This window comes from Papio anubis, chromosome 2 (genome assembly GCF_008728515.1).
Source record: "Papio anubis isolate 15944 chromosome 2, Panubis1.0, whole genome shotgun sequence".
NCBI lineage: Eukaryota > Metazoa > Chordata > Mammalia > Primates > Cercopithecidae > Papio > Papio anubis.
In genome coordinates this window covers 78103681-78119712 of record NC_044977.1, presented here as the reverse complement: position 1 = coordinate 78119712, position 16032 = coordinate 78103681, and the positions used below count along the sequence as shown (strand labels likewise).

Sequence of the window (16032 nt, the reverse complement as noted above, 5' to 3'; positions counted from 1 at the left end):
GTCACGCCACTGCGCTCCAGCCTGGGAGACAGAGCAAGACTCCGTCTCCACAAAAAATAAAATATAAAGCTAAAAGAGTTGCCTAGTCTAGTCTTCAGTGAGATTTCCTCACCTGATCCTGCAGATGAGGACCCCAGAGCCCAGGGATCCAGAATGAGGGTGGTAGAAAGATGGGCATGGGGAGATCCAGATACCCTTCCCATGTCACACACGGTGCGGCTGTGGTCCAGCCTCTTTCCTTGTAAACCTTGTTTTCCTCTCATGTATGAGATGAAAAACTAGTGTCTTTGAGACCTCGATTTCCCTATCACCCAATCATAACTTCAGTCTTGTGCCTGTTCCTTAAAGTCATTTATGTGAAGCCTTGCAGATGGCCTTGCTTTGCAAACAGGACAGCCCTATTCCCACGCTGTCATTCCCATTTCATCCTCCTTATTGATGACAGAACGATGACATGCTTTGATAATCAACACCCTGTTATAGAGAGCAAGTATTTTTGCTTGTATTTGAATCATAAAATTAACTCTCTCTGGGCTCCCCCTAGGGAGGCCTCTGCTATCATCTTTTTTTGTTTTTTTTTTTTGGAGGCAGAGTCTCACTGTGTCGCCCAAGCTGGAGTGCAATGGTGCGATCTTGGCTCACTGCAACCTCCGTCTGCCCGGTTCAAGCGATTTTCCTGCCCCAGCCTCCCGACTAGCTGGGACTACAGGAGCACGCCACCATACCTGGCTAATTTTTGTATCTTTAGATGGAGTTTGCCATGTTGGCCAGGGTGGTCTCAAACTCCTGACCTCAGGTGACCCACCCACCTCGTTCTCCCCCAAAGTACTGGGAATACAGGCATGAGCCACTGCGCCCGGCTGTCTTTGTTCTAATCTAATACCTTCTCACCTCCCTGATGCCTTCTGGATTCTCACCCTCAGCCTCTTTATTTCCTCCCAACTTGCTGTTTCTCACCCCTGTGTTTGGCAGGCCCTCCTGTCACACCTAAGACTCCTCCCAGGTTACACACTACATTCATGGCCGGTCTAGACTTAACCCAGAGCTGCTGATTCCATGTCTAGTGTTTTACTCAGTTGTGTCACCTCTTCTGAATTCTGAGTGTAACTATCAATTGTACTTACCCAACAGCTGATTGTTTCCCCCTCAGACCTGGGAAGTTTTGGACTGTTGATCTTTTCCTTCTGTTTTCCCTCCTGCTTACTTCACTCTAACCATTTCTTTATAAACCAGGCAGAGTCCCTCTGCACTGACTTTTCTCCCTTCCCGGAGTGTTCTTCTCCCCATGTAGCCACGTCGCTCACTTCCTCACTGCCTTCAGGCTTTCAATCAAATGTTTCCTTCTCAGTGATCCTGCCCTTGAAATTGCTATCTGCAAAACAGTGGTCAGGGTAGACCTCATTTAGAAATGGTGATTCAAATATGATGAAGTTGCTAACAGCTGCAGGATATTTGGTCCAAAACCAGCCATGAATGGAGTAATGAAGAAATGTTCTGGACGGAGTGAAAAGCCCGTGCAAAGGCCCTGGAGCAGTGCGCTCATGGGACAGCAAGGAGGCCAGTGTGGCTATACCTAAAAATCAGAAAGTAGAAGTGAACAAGGCTGCACAGGATGTAGGAACCCTTTGATACAGTCCTTGTAGAAAGTGGCTAGTCAGGTGTGGTCCTGAGACCAGCAGCATCTGTTTTATTAAAAATATAGAATCTCAGCTCTCACCCCAGATCTACTGGATCAGAATCTGCATTTTAACAAGCTTCGCAGATGATTTGCATGCACATTGACGTTTGAGTGGCACTGTCATAAATCATCTTTCATTTCTAATGACTTAATGCCCAGTTCTTTCCACTATCCACTCCTTCCTTCCCTCCTTACATAACACCAAGCAGAGGCTAGCACTGCCCCAGTGATCTTAGGCATTTAAGGAAAAGTTAATTGCTTTTCCTCTTAAAAAAAAAAAAAAATGTTGTGGGAAACCCTGAAGAAACCAAATAATCATTGGGCTAAAAACAGAAGCTTGAGCTTTCATACACTTTCCTAAAATTAATTGGTCCTTTGTTTAGGGAATGCTTCAGGTTTTCTTCCCTTATAAACTACCACATCCTGTCCAAGTACCTTCCAATCTTCCAGTGTAATACATTGTTTATTGGGGTGTGTGTGAGTGGGTGTTCAGTGCATTTCCACAGTTCCCAATGACTGCACAGGTCTCTTCTATACATTAATTGTTCATCATATTTTATAAAGAGCTTTCTTTTTTTCCTATATAACCAAAGCATTGAAACTATTAGGCTATTAACACACCAAGAAATGCAATCAATCAGCTGATTATCATCTAATGTTTTAATGATCACATTTTTAATCCAATTATACATGTTTGAATCTTTTAAATTTTCTTTAATTAAAAATTGCCTCCTGGCACTGCTATCAGAAATAAGAAATTGAACAGAATCAGCCAGCTATAATTTAATGTTGAAAGGAAACTGCAAGGATAACTGGGCCGCACTGGGCTTAATGGTTGACCATGACTTTAAAGCCCTCATACAGAATTTCCTAATTGATAAGAAAAATTTAATCATCTTCAGCTATAAACCTTTTGCATTCAAATAAGGTTATTTCTTTTTCCAAATAAACCTCCCCTAACTGATTATTCATATTGTCATTCAAAATACTTAAAAATGAAAGAAAGGGTTGGGTGAAATGTAGACTACTTAATACAGTGTGTATTTAATATAAAAGTCATACATTATTCATTTTTGCAATTTGAATAACTTTGAATTTAGCATCCCTGTTCCTCATCTTTTTCTTGGATGAACAATTAATTATTAAAATATAATATTGTCTGCATATAGCACCCGGGATCCTTGAAAGTGGAATACAAGATTCATTTCTTTTCAATTCTTTTATCTAGTAATGCACAGTACCTGCCTATTAGGGTATAATGGAATGAATGGTGGTATAAATAGTTTTTCAAATATTTTTCTCAACTAGTAAGTGGCTGGGACATGAATGTTTTGAATTCAAATGACTAATTATGATAAAAGTTGGAGGCAGAATGCACTGATCAGGATGGGCATAGAATCACACTGCCCTTTTATAACAAGACTTATTTAACAAGCACTTACGCATGCTTACTGTGTCGAGCGCTCCCCTAAGCCCTCACCTGATGTTAACTCATTTGATTCATACTGAGAACCTCCTTATAATGTCAGTGTTATTATCCCATTTTACAGATGAGGAAACAGTTACACAAAGGTTAAATAACTCTTCTCAAGTCAAACCTTAAAGTAGACTGGTTAGGATTCATATCCAGGGGACCTAGCTCTAGCACTTCTCCCCATTTTATGATATCTACATGTATTAAGATTTTATTAGCCAGGCATATAGGCTCACAGCTGTAATTTCAGCACTTTGGGAGGCTGGGGCAGGAGAATTGCTTGAGGCCAGAAGTTTGAAACCAGCTTGGGCAATACAGCCCAAGAACCTCATGTCTACTAGTTTTTTGTTTTGTTTTGTTTTGTTTTAATTAGGCAGGCATGGTGGTACAAGCCTGTAGTCCTAGCTACTCAGGAAGCTGAGAGGGGAGGACTGCTTGAGCCCAGGAGTTCAACGCTGCAGTACCACCACAGCCTAGTCAACAGAGTGAGAATCTGTCTCTAATTTATACAAAGAAAAAAAGAGATTTCATAAACAGAAGAGTTTACATTTTCAGCTGAAAAGTGCTTTATTTCTTCTTCCCAGTGGCTATACTCAGGAACCACGTCTTGAGTCTGGCCAGTTGAGCCCCTATGGCTTAAGCTGGCATCGGTGGACAGTACTAGAAATATAGAGCTACCATTTCTAAAATTGATTCTAATTTGTACTTAAGCATTGCGAGCACCCCATTTATCAGTAGAGCACTGTCTGTGGGACTGAGCAGGCAATGCAATTTTCAGAAAGATGGCTGCAAACTGATGTTCAACTTGAACTGAGACAGGGAGAAAAGAGTGAATTCTGTAATGTATTGTTCGTGTTAATTCTGTAATGCACTGTCATTTAGTAATGGGGGCACCTGAACATATAGCATAATTCCCCCCACCCCACAAGTCAGGCTATGGGTATCAAGATGACTTTCTGATATTTGGGAATCTTTTCCCACCCCCAACGCTTATGTGAAAATAGGGGCAGGCAGAATAGGACCGAAGGCCAAATCCATTCTACTCTCTATTTTTGTATGGCCCCTGAGCTAAGAATGGTTTTTACGTTCAGTCCCTACTTAAGTGAAATGTTATTCCCCTAAAAAGGAATCGTATTATTCTCATTAGGTAGACAAATATTTTGAATATTGTTCTCAGTTATTAATCGCATTTCAAATACAGTTAATAAGGTTGTGAAAGTTTGCTTATTATTTAAGTACCTACATAACATCTTCAAATTCACCTCTTGGCCTGCAAAACCTAAAATATTTACTCTTTAGTACTTTACTAAAAACTGTTGCTCATTCCTAGCTTAAAACCCAAAATGAGGCAGCCTGTACCTCTGCTGGGCTTGTGCTCAGCCACATGCTTGCCTTGTTAAATCTGGGCTTACAGTGCGCCAGGAACTATGCCAAGCCCCTTTTGTCTGTTAACTTGCTTAATTGTCACAGCAACCCTGAGAGTAAATATTCTCATTATTCCCATTTTACAGATGATGGAAGTAGCTCAGAGAGGTTAAGGCCTTCGCCTAAGGTCACACAGCCATCAAATATCAGTTAATTCAAAGCCCATGCTAGACTGCTCATGCTGATGGACAATGTATCTAACATGGTATGCCTTTAAGGGCACAAGCAGTAATCCAGTTTAAAAAAAAAAATAGATATGCACAAAGCATTAAAGAAAACAAATGACAAAACATTGGTAGCTTAGAGGAATAATAATAGTAAAAGTAGTAACAATTAGAGTAAGAATAATATGTATCACGTATGCAATGTTTACTGTGTTCCGAGCTCTTTCTGAACCCCTTTCTTGTATTGACTTATTTATAATCTTCACTACTATAGCCTAAGAAGGTTTCATAACTTGCCTAAGCTCACACAGCTGACAGCGGAGTTGGGATTTGAACCTGGGCAGGCTGAAAATCTGCTCTCCTCAGCCACCCTTGAAGAAATGCACAAGTGCTGGGGGTGCTGATGCAGGCAGTGGTTAGATCTCAGTTTTCAGCACTGAGTGATGTTTCCTGCTCTCCAGGCATACTGTTTCAGATTCCCTGAATAAAGAATCCCGTGTGAGTCTCTGTATTCTTCACGTTTTTGACCTTGTGTCTGTTACTTCACCCTGGTCTTCTATTTAGCCAGCCCTAAAGTCAAAGAAATGGACTAAATAGATGGTTTTCCAAGTGTCCCTGGGTCCCCTACTCAGCTTCAGCCACCAGAGCTGACTTAACTATTTGAGTTGCTGGGCTCTTGGGCAAGATTTTGTTTGAAGAGATCATTCTTTGGCCTCCAAAGCCACTGAACTAAGCCGCTGAACTGTCCAAGTCCCTTCCAGATCACACAGTCCTAAGATTCAATGGCAGCAATAGTGGTGGAATGAATAAGCAGTGAAGCCAGGCCCTCCTCCCCTGTCCCTTGTACCAAGTCTACCCACCTCGCCACCGATCTGACTGCACGTGCTGATCAACGAAAGCCAGAACTTGCCTCTGAAGCCCTGGTGTTGGTCAAGAACAGAGAGGCCCTTTGGAGTTTGCAGCAGGGGTCACACGCACTTTCCATTATGCCTGCTCAATCCATCAGCCCATCGGAGAACTTACACAAGAGCCCGGCCCTGTCCAGTGTTCCCCCTTTGAAATCTAATCTCCTCCTGTTGGTGTGGCAGGTGCTTTTGCTTTAACTTTTGATGCTCTTTAAAGCCGTGGCCTCTCCCTAGAGTGTGTTTAGATGGGGACTTGGCTGCCAGGGATTTGCCGGGGTTGTCTTGTCACTTCCTGTCAGCATTCCGCATGCTTAACTGCAACCCTAATGTTGGATTGGGCCCCGAGAGGAAAGCTCTTCTGATTCTGTAGCCATTCGGCCTGGATTCCTTGATCCTAAGGCAGGTTGGTGTGCAGCGGTGTGACCCCAGGTTCACCTACAACATGAGGGAGACATGAAGGTGGCAGTTTTGCAGTTGGTGGTGCCAAGCCCTACCCACCCTTCTATCACTTGGGGCTTTGTGTTGACTGTTTACACAGCCCAGGAAGCTCAGAGGCGGCAAGCAAAGGCCAAAATATTTTCTCCTCCTGGCCAAACCAGTCCTCGCCAAGCGTGCTTGCAGAGATTTCCCCTGTCATTAGGCTGCTGGTAACCAGGTTTAAATTAAAGCCCAGACTTGCCAGTGGGCGGAGGGGCAATTCCGTTATTTCTAGCCTTTTGTACAACAGAAATTGTTTTTGTAATTTTGATTATAGAACCCTATGATTTGAAGAGTTTTGCATTTATTGGTTAATACTAAATTTTTCTTTTAGAAAAAGACGAATTGAACACCTCTCTGAGAATCAGCCAAGGTTTCTGAGCCTCACGAATAACTGCTGTTACTTCGCTGTTCACTAGTGCTTGGGCTTGGTTATTTAACCTCTCTGTGCCTTGATTTCCACACCTGTAAAACGAGTATTAGAAAGCACATACTTCATAGAGTTGTGAACTAAGAGAGCATAGTGATGTGAGTAATAAAATCCTGGATTCTAAACCCAGCTACCTGTTTCTGCATCCCGCCTCTGCAAACTGGGGATGATAATAGGACTAACTTCTTGGAGTTATTTTAAGCATTAAATAAATGTATCCTTATAAAGCTGTTAGAACAGGGCCTGTTGCATATAGTAAGTGCTGTTTAAGTGTTTGCAACATGTAAATACTCAGAATAGTGCCTGGCATATAGGCGAAGCTAAATCAATGTTAAGTCTTCTTCAACTAATCTTTTCCAAAAGGAAATTGCAATTTTAATTATAATATAGTTGATTTCTGTTGGGTTTTTGCATTATGCCCTAGTTACACAGACTTCTCGCGTCTGGGGATGCACAGTTGCCCAAATGCCTGCACTAGTTGTTCTGCATAAAAATGAGAAGAGGAAGGAAGGAGGGGAGGTATGAGGCTTGGGAATAATATTCCTGTAGGCACAGGTGTGTCTATGAGGTCACCTGGAACCCTGTTCCCAGGGCCCATGGTGGAAGCCATGAAGGAGCTAAGGGACCTCATGAGCAGAACTCCAGTAGTCTTATTGCATCTCTAACAGGAAAGAGGAGAGAATCCCAGATGTAAATTCAAGACTAGATGTCTGGAGATGTATGTAGAGACTAGAACCTTCTCTGACTCATGAAAGAAGCTAGATAGTTTCCTGGGTGTGCTTGGGAGAATTACAAGACATTTTCCTCATCTTCTCTGCGACACTGTTCCTTCCTGTCCTGGAGCCTTTGCTCATGCTGTTTCTACTGCTTACAATGGTTTTCTTCACCTTGTTTGCCCCCACCCTTGCATTTTCACATAGCTAACCTCAGTGCCTTCTTCCGCTAAGTCAGAGGTGTGTGGTGTCTCTGGTGTCAAGACATCTGGATTCACATCTTGGCTTTGCTTCTTAGGAGCTGTGTGACCTTGAGCAGACACTAACCCATTACATGCCTTGCTTTCCTCATAGATTAATCATATTTTCATTGTTGGATCTGAACTTAAATGTCATTTCTTCTGTTTAAGGGAAGATACCTCCATGTTTGTAAAAAGAATGCTGGTTCCTGGGGCCATTCTTTTTAAGTTTCTAGTTGTGCCTTGGTTGGACTTCACTTTGATTTGGAGACGACTTGGGTGAAACCATAATGAAATGTAGCCAGCTTTGGAATTGCACATTACTGGTGGCTTACAGTTTTCTTTTCATAATGAGTCTCTCTATGTGTCCCAAAGTTTGTTGCACTGATTATCTATCTGTTCATAGATAATTGGATATCTGTTCATAGATAATTCTATGATGAAACAAGATTGGGAAGGGGTGGGTTAAACGAAGTCAAGCCCATTTCTTTTCTGCAAGACTTCTCAGAGATTTTAGTATGCTAGAGTGTTTTGTCTATTTCCTGGGGAAGGGGAGGGACTTTAATGTGGCCCAACCGTGTTCATCATGGAACCTGTTTTTTACTGAAATATACTGTGGTGCTGGTGTCCTCAGAACACACCCTGGGAAATGCTGCTTTGTTTACTGAGGCTCTCCCACCACCAAATGCTAGTGCTTCTCAGGATATAAACAAACATAAGGCTTGTGATGTGGCACCAGCATGCCGAGGGTGTTGACTGTCTGTGGCGCGGAATGGCATGACTTACCATTGTGCTTTTCTTTTCCCTTTTCCCCTAACAGAGAAGGAGACCTTTCTGGATCCTTTTGTCCTCCGGGACCTCCTGCCTGCATCCCTGGGCAGCTATTATCGGTACACAGGTTCCTTGACCACACCACCGTGTAGTGAAATAGTGGAGTGGATAGTCTTCCGGAGACCCGTCCCCATCTCTTACCATCAGGTAGATATTCTGCCTCAAGTGGGGCTTCTGTGTTTACTTGTTTTGTATTGACTTAACAGTCCAGCATGGCTAGAGTATACCAGTAAGGAATTTGTTCTTGATCTTGTGCACGTCATTGATTCCTGCAGTCTTTCCCACAAACATGTTTCTGAACCCAAGAACTGCAAGCTATGGAACGTGGTTTCTTAGCCGCAAATGAAATTAACTCCCTAAAGAGAATTGCAGGCAGGAAATCTGAGTATTGTTTAAGTATTCAATCTTGAGGAGGTAATAATAGCTATCCTCGGTGATGATGACCTTTTGTGCCAGAAACTCTTCTAAGCTCTTTATAAATGTTGACCCATTTCATCTTCATGAACAACACACTCATGAGGTAGATGCTATTGGTACCCCCATTCCGCAGTCTTAACGAGGAATGTGCTGTGCACACCCCATTTTATAGAGGAGATCAAGCCACACAAAAGGTTACTTGCCCACAATCACACAACTGGTAACCATGCCATGGTGTCTGATTCCAAAGATCATGCTCTGACCACTAAGCCTACCCACAGTTCAGAAAAGAAAGAGATTTGTGGACATGGAGAAATGAAATAAAACATACCATTGATTGAGTTCTTTCTGTGTGCTATGCGCTTTACTCAGCACTTTACACATGTCAACTTAATCAGTGGCAACACAAATATAGAGAGATGGGTATTCACATAGAACATATTGGCATGGAGAGATTGGGTAACATGCCCAAAAGTTCATGGTTAATGAATGATGAAACCAAAAACTAAGCCTGGGTTTGCCTGATTCCAAAACCCATGTTTCTGATCACTATACTGTATTGCTTCCTTCTGAGTGTGGCCTGGGCACATTTCATGGGAAGGCATGATTTAGGCTGAGCAGTAAATGTGGGTAGGAACTGATGAATTGGAGATAGGATTGAGGCAATGTCAGAGGTAGGGGAACCATCCGGGGAATGAGAGGTCTTTAAATCACCTCATGAGGTCTGAATGTATGGTTGAGGATGATTCTTAGAAGGGACATGTTAGTTGTGCAAAATTCAGCATGGATTGAATTAACAAAAGTGTCAAATTTCTTCTGCATTATTCCCGAAAATAGAGCCTGGAAAAATGGATAGGATTTGTAAGGAAGTGGATTTGAGCCATTAACCAGGACTGTCCAAAATTGAAAGGTACTTAGGACGTCTTTCATAGAAATGACCACCTCCACCAGTCTGATTGTTCTAGTACCAGTTGACCTTCTGGGTCTTAGGTCAAGTATTCCAGTAGGTGGGTCTGAATAGACATTGACCAACCAACTACTTGGCTGGCCTTAGGTCACATGTCCATCTTTGAATGAGCCCACCAGAGGTGCCAGATAGCATCCTGAAACATCCAGTGTTACCTCTTAGTGGGTAAATGGGGCAGGTTCCCTGGAAGAAGGTAAGGGCAGTAGAGACACTACTCCCCTAACCAAGTTAGGTCGTGTAAGGCCAGGCTGAACAAATTTATTTGGCCTCACTGCTGTTTTGGCAATCATTTTACTTTCAGATATTTTTTCCTTTTAATCTGACCCTGACAATAAAGAAAGGACTGGTGATTTGGTTTCAGAACAGGATCTGCCAGCCTTTAGGAGATAATGAAATAAGAAATGAGTTTTCTTCCTAATGGTGATGCCAACATTGTTTCATTAAAAAAAAAATAATAAAGTTACAGCCCAAATATTTATATGTGCAGGGTTGGCGGAAGGGACTTTTTTTTCAAGCTCCTTTTTTGTCAATTAATAAATACTTTTGTCTTGAAAGATTGAAAGGTTTGCAGCTGGGCTCAGTGGCTCGTGCCTCTAATCTCAGCACTTTGGGAGGGTGAAGCAGGAAGAACCCTTGAGCCCAGCAGTTCGAGACCAGCCTGGGCAACATGGCAAGACCCCCATCTCTACCAAAAAAAAAAAATTAAAAATTATCCAGGCATGGTGGCACATGTCTGGTGATCCCAGCTGCTTGTGAGGCTGAGGTGGGAGCATCACTTGAGTCTGGAAGGTCAAGGCTGCAGTGAACTGTGATCGCGCCACTGCGCTCCAGTGTGGATGACAGAGTGAGACTCTGTCTCAGAAAAAAAAAAGAGAGAGAGAGAAAGGTTTGAGATAATGAAGTTAAGAAATACTGATTTGGCTACTTTTCATGGAGAATTCCATGTAAGGAGAGGCAGAGAGTCGCTGATTAGCTGGAGAGAAATAAGACTATTAACATATGCTGGGTTTCATTACAGCTCCAGATTTGAAACAAAAGACAGAGTTTGGGGCTTGGATGTTTTGCCAAGTGTTTGTCTTTTAGAAGCATTTTGATCATTTTTGTAACTGGGGCTCTGAGAAAGTGCTTTTTAAATATCTGCTCACTATTCCACTCTCTGCCACCCATACGCTCAAAGAGAAGAAATAATGTAAGATCTGTGTTTGCCTTCCAATATATAACTTCTCTCTAGGTATTGTGTTTCAGGGAAACAGAAAAGAAATTAATCATATTTGCTTTCCAGGTTCTTTGCTACAAACCATCTTAAGATAATACTTTACTTTTATCAGACACTGCTTCATGTGTCCCTCTCTCTCTCCCAAGGGAGGAAAACAGCTCATATTCATGTGGCCAAACTGGATCCTTGCTGGCTGGCTTTGTGGAGGTCACAGCTGTGTCAGCCCCTGGAAAAGAAAGCATTCACCATCCAAGTATTATCGCTTCAGACCTTCCCACCCTGACCCTGCCAACATTCTTTCTGAAGTTAGCACAGAATGTTCATTTCAGAAAGGCGAACAGCCAATTCGGAAAAGCCAAGTAGTCAGGAATTCCATGTCTGCCTCTGACAGAAAGAAAACATTCCTAGTCCCTCGTTCTTCTACCTCTCTACAGTCTCTGTATTCTCTCTTTTCTTCCGTCTCATCCAGCATGGGTGCCTGCACTCGAGTAAAATTTGAGGATATTCACCATAAAATATAACGGTTAGCACAAAGTGTTGACTTGTATGATGTGGATTTCTTTGAAGCCTTTCAGAGCACGTGCAGGCAAACACGAATCTTTCCTCTTTTGTTCCCTTTTGTGATTGTAGTTGGGCATTCAAATCAGCCTTGCCAGCCAGCGCACTTGTACCTCTGGCTTGTGTGATAATCTAGATTCAAATACAGCATTGCTAACTGAACCTTACATTGACTCGGGATTCCCCACATAGTCAGCATGGCTTACGTGGCTCCTCTAAACATCTTCTGAAAATATCAGGCCGAAATCATGCCACCCAAACAAAATGGGTCACCCCAACAAAATGGCAGCACTCTCGGCCCTTGTGTGGGATGTCAGAGAAGCCAGACAACACATGGAGATGGCTGCAGGCAATGTGTCCATGATCAGTCATAGAAGATGATTAGCTTTCGGTGCAGTTAACTAAGATTTGTTTTCTTCTAGAATAGTGCTTCTCAGATGATGGTTCTTTGCCTATAGGCAACTAACCCAACCCTTCCTTTCCAGGACTGTTTGCATCTTGTTGGTTAAAATAAGGCATTGCCTATGATTTTCCCCAGCATGAATTTTACTTAAGTGCTTGTAGGGGGTGCTATCAAAAAGGCAATAAATAAGTGTGACTGCGTCTACTTTGTTTACCTTTAGATATGTGATTTTTTTTTTTCCTGATAGTAAACTGGGGTAGACAGAAAAGTTTTAATCTCATGACTCTTTTTTAACCAAAGGTATCTGTCAGAAAGAGTAGAGCAGCTCTTTGAAGTTAAGACTGTGTGCTTTGGAGGCGAACTGCCTGGGTTCCATGTATGACTTTATTCTTCGGCCAAATTACTCAAGTACTCTACTATTTGGTGCCTCGGTTTTCTCATCTGTAACATGATGATAATAATCCCCACCTCATGGAGTCACAGTAAAGATTAAATGATGGAATATGTATAAAATGCTTAGACTAGGACCTGGCATCACAGGAAGTGCTTGGGAGATACTAGGCGTTTTTGTTGTTGTTGCGGTATTAAATGATCACCAAACCTCTAAAGCAGGACTGTCTGGTAGAAAGAAAACCACGTCATTTAAAATGTTGTAGTAATCATGTTAAAAAATGTAAAGAGAAACAAATGAAATTAATTTTAATAGTATAGTTTATTTAATAGAATATGTATCCAAAATATTATCACTGCAAATGTAGGGCTAGCCATATTTCTAATGGAATAGCCACATGGCTACTGGCTGTCACAGCTGTAAGGTTTATCTCAAGGCCACGACAACTGGTGAGTCACTTAATTCAGAACGTTTCTATTTCAACACATGACGTGCAGTGCATGTGAATGAAGGAGGTTTTTAAATAATGGGGTGAAGATGCCATCATTAATCCAAGAGAGATGGCTTTCTTTGTTAATTATGGTTAAGTCCTTTCCTTTCTATAAAGCCCTTTCTATAATCACCTTCATGCAAAACTGACTGTAGCCACAGGAGGGGCATGGCCCTGCATTTAGCTAGCTGTTCTTAGATTTTATGTTTGCAGCTGTGGTTCAGTAAGTAAAATTTTGGATGCTCCAGGCTACTGGGAATTTAATATTCCATTATCATTGTCTTGTTTAATAATGAGACAACAAATAGGACCTGCCCTGTCATACCTCAAATGTATGGTGAAGCTAAAATAATCTCCATGACTTTAGGTGAGATTTTTCCAGTTCCTAGTTAGTATCCTTGGTTTCCTTACTGTGCTAATAATGGATTCTGGTTTTGTTTAATTGCCATTATATGCCCATCCCTTAAACTGTTGTGCATATCAGCCTTTTAATGGCTCATAATTATATTACTTTTGGTTTTCTCTCATTTCTCCCTTTCATCCACAATGATGCCCTGCCCAAGTCTTGTGGACAGGAGCTCTTGCTACACACGAATGGCATGAATAGATTTCAACTTGCCTTTGATTCGAACCGACAGATTAAAAACTAATTATTCTCTGTAATACTTTTATAATAAAAACTAAGTTGAAATGATTTATATACACTTCCAGCCAACACATTTGCAATTCAAGGTTAAAATTGTTCTTGAAATGGCACCAGTTAAACTGCAATTACAAATCCCCAAGCAGGGATAAAAGAAAGAAATGTTTTACACATTCACTTCAAAAGTTTAAGAGTCAATTTAATATTATAGAAATAAAAACTTTCATTTATTTTTACTAAATGATAAAGACTTCATTAGTTGTATTAAAGTCAAGATAATTCCAAGTGTGTTTATTACCCTGCTGTGGCAGGATCAGCCAAGAAAAGTGAGGGCTTTGGGAGGTGGACAGGATTTTCTCCTGGGGCCTGCTGTCTTGTTCATGCCTCCCAGGTCTTTCTGTGTTGGGCCATTGGCAGTTTCTATTCAGAGTGCAGAAGGGTGAAGATAGATAGATTTATGTTGCTGATGCAGGGTGCCCTGTGTGGAATGGCCCTGGGGTTAGCTAAAGGGAATTGTTTCAGGACTTCTAAAACTGCATCCATTTCTCCACTGCAGTGTGACTCTTTCAGTGGATAATGTTAAGGCCTCTTATGCCTGTGGCATGAAGTAGCTGAGAGCATACAAAATAGAGTCAAACAGACCTGCTATTCTAAGCCTCACTTCACCTCTTGGTTCCCGTGCCTGCATTAGTCCATTTTCACATTGCTGTAAAGAACTACCTGAGACTGGGTAATGTATTAGAAGAGAGGTTTAATTGGCCGTACAGGAGTCATGACTGGGAAGGCCTCAGGAAACTTACAGTTGTGGCAGACGGGAAGCAGGCATGCGTTACATGGCTAGAGAAGGAAGAACAGAGAGAAAGGGGAGGCGCTACACACTTTTAAACAACCAGATCTTGTGAGAACTCACTCACTGTCATGGGAACAGCAAGGGGGAATTCCGCTCCCATGATCCAATCACCTCCCGCCAGGCCCCTCCTCCAGCACTGAGGATTACAATTCCACATGAGATTTAGGTGGGGACACGGATCCAAACCATATCGGTGATCTTGGGCAAGTTACTCAATGCCTCTAAGCCCAATTTCCTTACTAGTCAGTAACATTAATACTAATACTGCTATTAATCATAATATTACCAGCAGCCTTATGGGATTTCTGTGGATTAAGTGAGAGAAAGCACATACCAGTCTCAGCACAATGCCTTGCGTGTAATAAGCACCCAGTAAATATTGCCTGCTAGTGTTCATGATATAAGAGTGTTCTTGTAATGCTACTCTAATGTCGTTACTTTAAGCTAAAAAGAAGTTGGAGACGAAAATAATGTCTATAAAGTACTTAAAGAAGTACCTGGCATGTAGTAGGTTTGATAAATACAAGGGGGATAAGGAAGGGAAGGTTGATAGCATTTTACAGTTGTCATAAGCTTAGACTACAATTGTAGTTACCACAGTCCTCATAAAATAATAATTACAGTAGTGATAGTACTTACCGAGTACCTGCTGTGTGCCAGGAATTATTCCAGATACTTTATATATCACAACTCATTGAATAGTTACAAAAACCACAAGAAGGAGGTAGTGCTGTTACCTCCATTGTACAAATAAAGACACTGAGGCACAGAAAGATTAAATAATTTGACCAAGGTCACACATTTAGCAAGTAGGGTTTAAAAACAGGATTTTGTACCCAGGTAGCAGGGGTAAGGGTTTTGAATTTGGAGAATTAGGCATAGGCCGGATTAAAAGGGCCCCACCATTAAGGATGGGAGGCTGTTAAAAAGTATTGAACAAAGGCATGACGTGATCTCATATATATTTTTCAAGGATCACTGTTTCGCTGTTAACCAGATCTAGAAAAGTAGAACAGATTACGCACCAAACATATGGACCAGTCAAAGGCCCAGAAAGACACAACTTTGTCTGTATGGTTTGTTCTATGGCTCCAGCATGACTTCCATGTTGCACAACTCAAAGGGACACTTTCTCATGGTGGCCTTATGGCACCTTTTGGAATCAAACAAAGTGGAGGTCCAAGGCAAGAGTTGGGGTCCAGAGACAGACTGAAGTTGCCGTGTAATGATGTATCGGTAGATTTCATCACAGCCCACTTTCCAAAGTGAGAAATGTAGACTCCTCTCACCAATCCAAGACTCCTGGAGGTTTTTAACTCATTGGCCAAGCATGCCAGTTACCAAAGAGACAGGCCACTGGTGAATTTCATTTAACTTAGAAAAATGACAGGGTTTTAGTGAATGCCGCCAACCCACGGAAGGACATTTGATGAGTATGCTAAGCTTGTGCTCCTTTCCCTCTTTTGTATGACTGTCAAGAGCAACTGTGATCCGGTTGACAATATAATATCGTTCAGGTCATCAGTTCACTCCCAGAACCATCACATCCTTTCTTCAAAATCTTGGGGCAAGTTAAGTTAATAACAAGGAAGCCGCCATGCTTTTAAACCATAGCATGTCATTAAGCTGTAAGAGCAATTTAAGTGAAAGCATTTTTGTGTTAAATTCAGAACCTGCCTCATTTTTACAGTTATGTGACTTGTTCTTTCCTGAGGCTTCAGAAATAAACTTTTTAGGAGAATTTAATGCTGGCTATGAAAG

General features: G+C 41.8%; 1 protein-coding gene across 1 annotated transcript in view; it reads left to right on the top strand.

Moving 5' to 3' along the window:
* PTPRG (protein tyrosine phosphatase receptor type G) overlaps nt 1-16032 on the top strand; it is a 729284-nt gene that overhangs the window by 598524 nt on the left and 114728 nt on the right. Inside the window, exon 7 of the mRNA XM_031662790.1 lies at nt 8326-8483. Coding sequence (XP_031518650.1) covers nt 8326-8483 — 158 coding nt within the window. The remainder of the gene's footprint in view (nt 1-8325; nt 8484-16032) is intronic.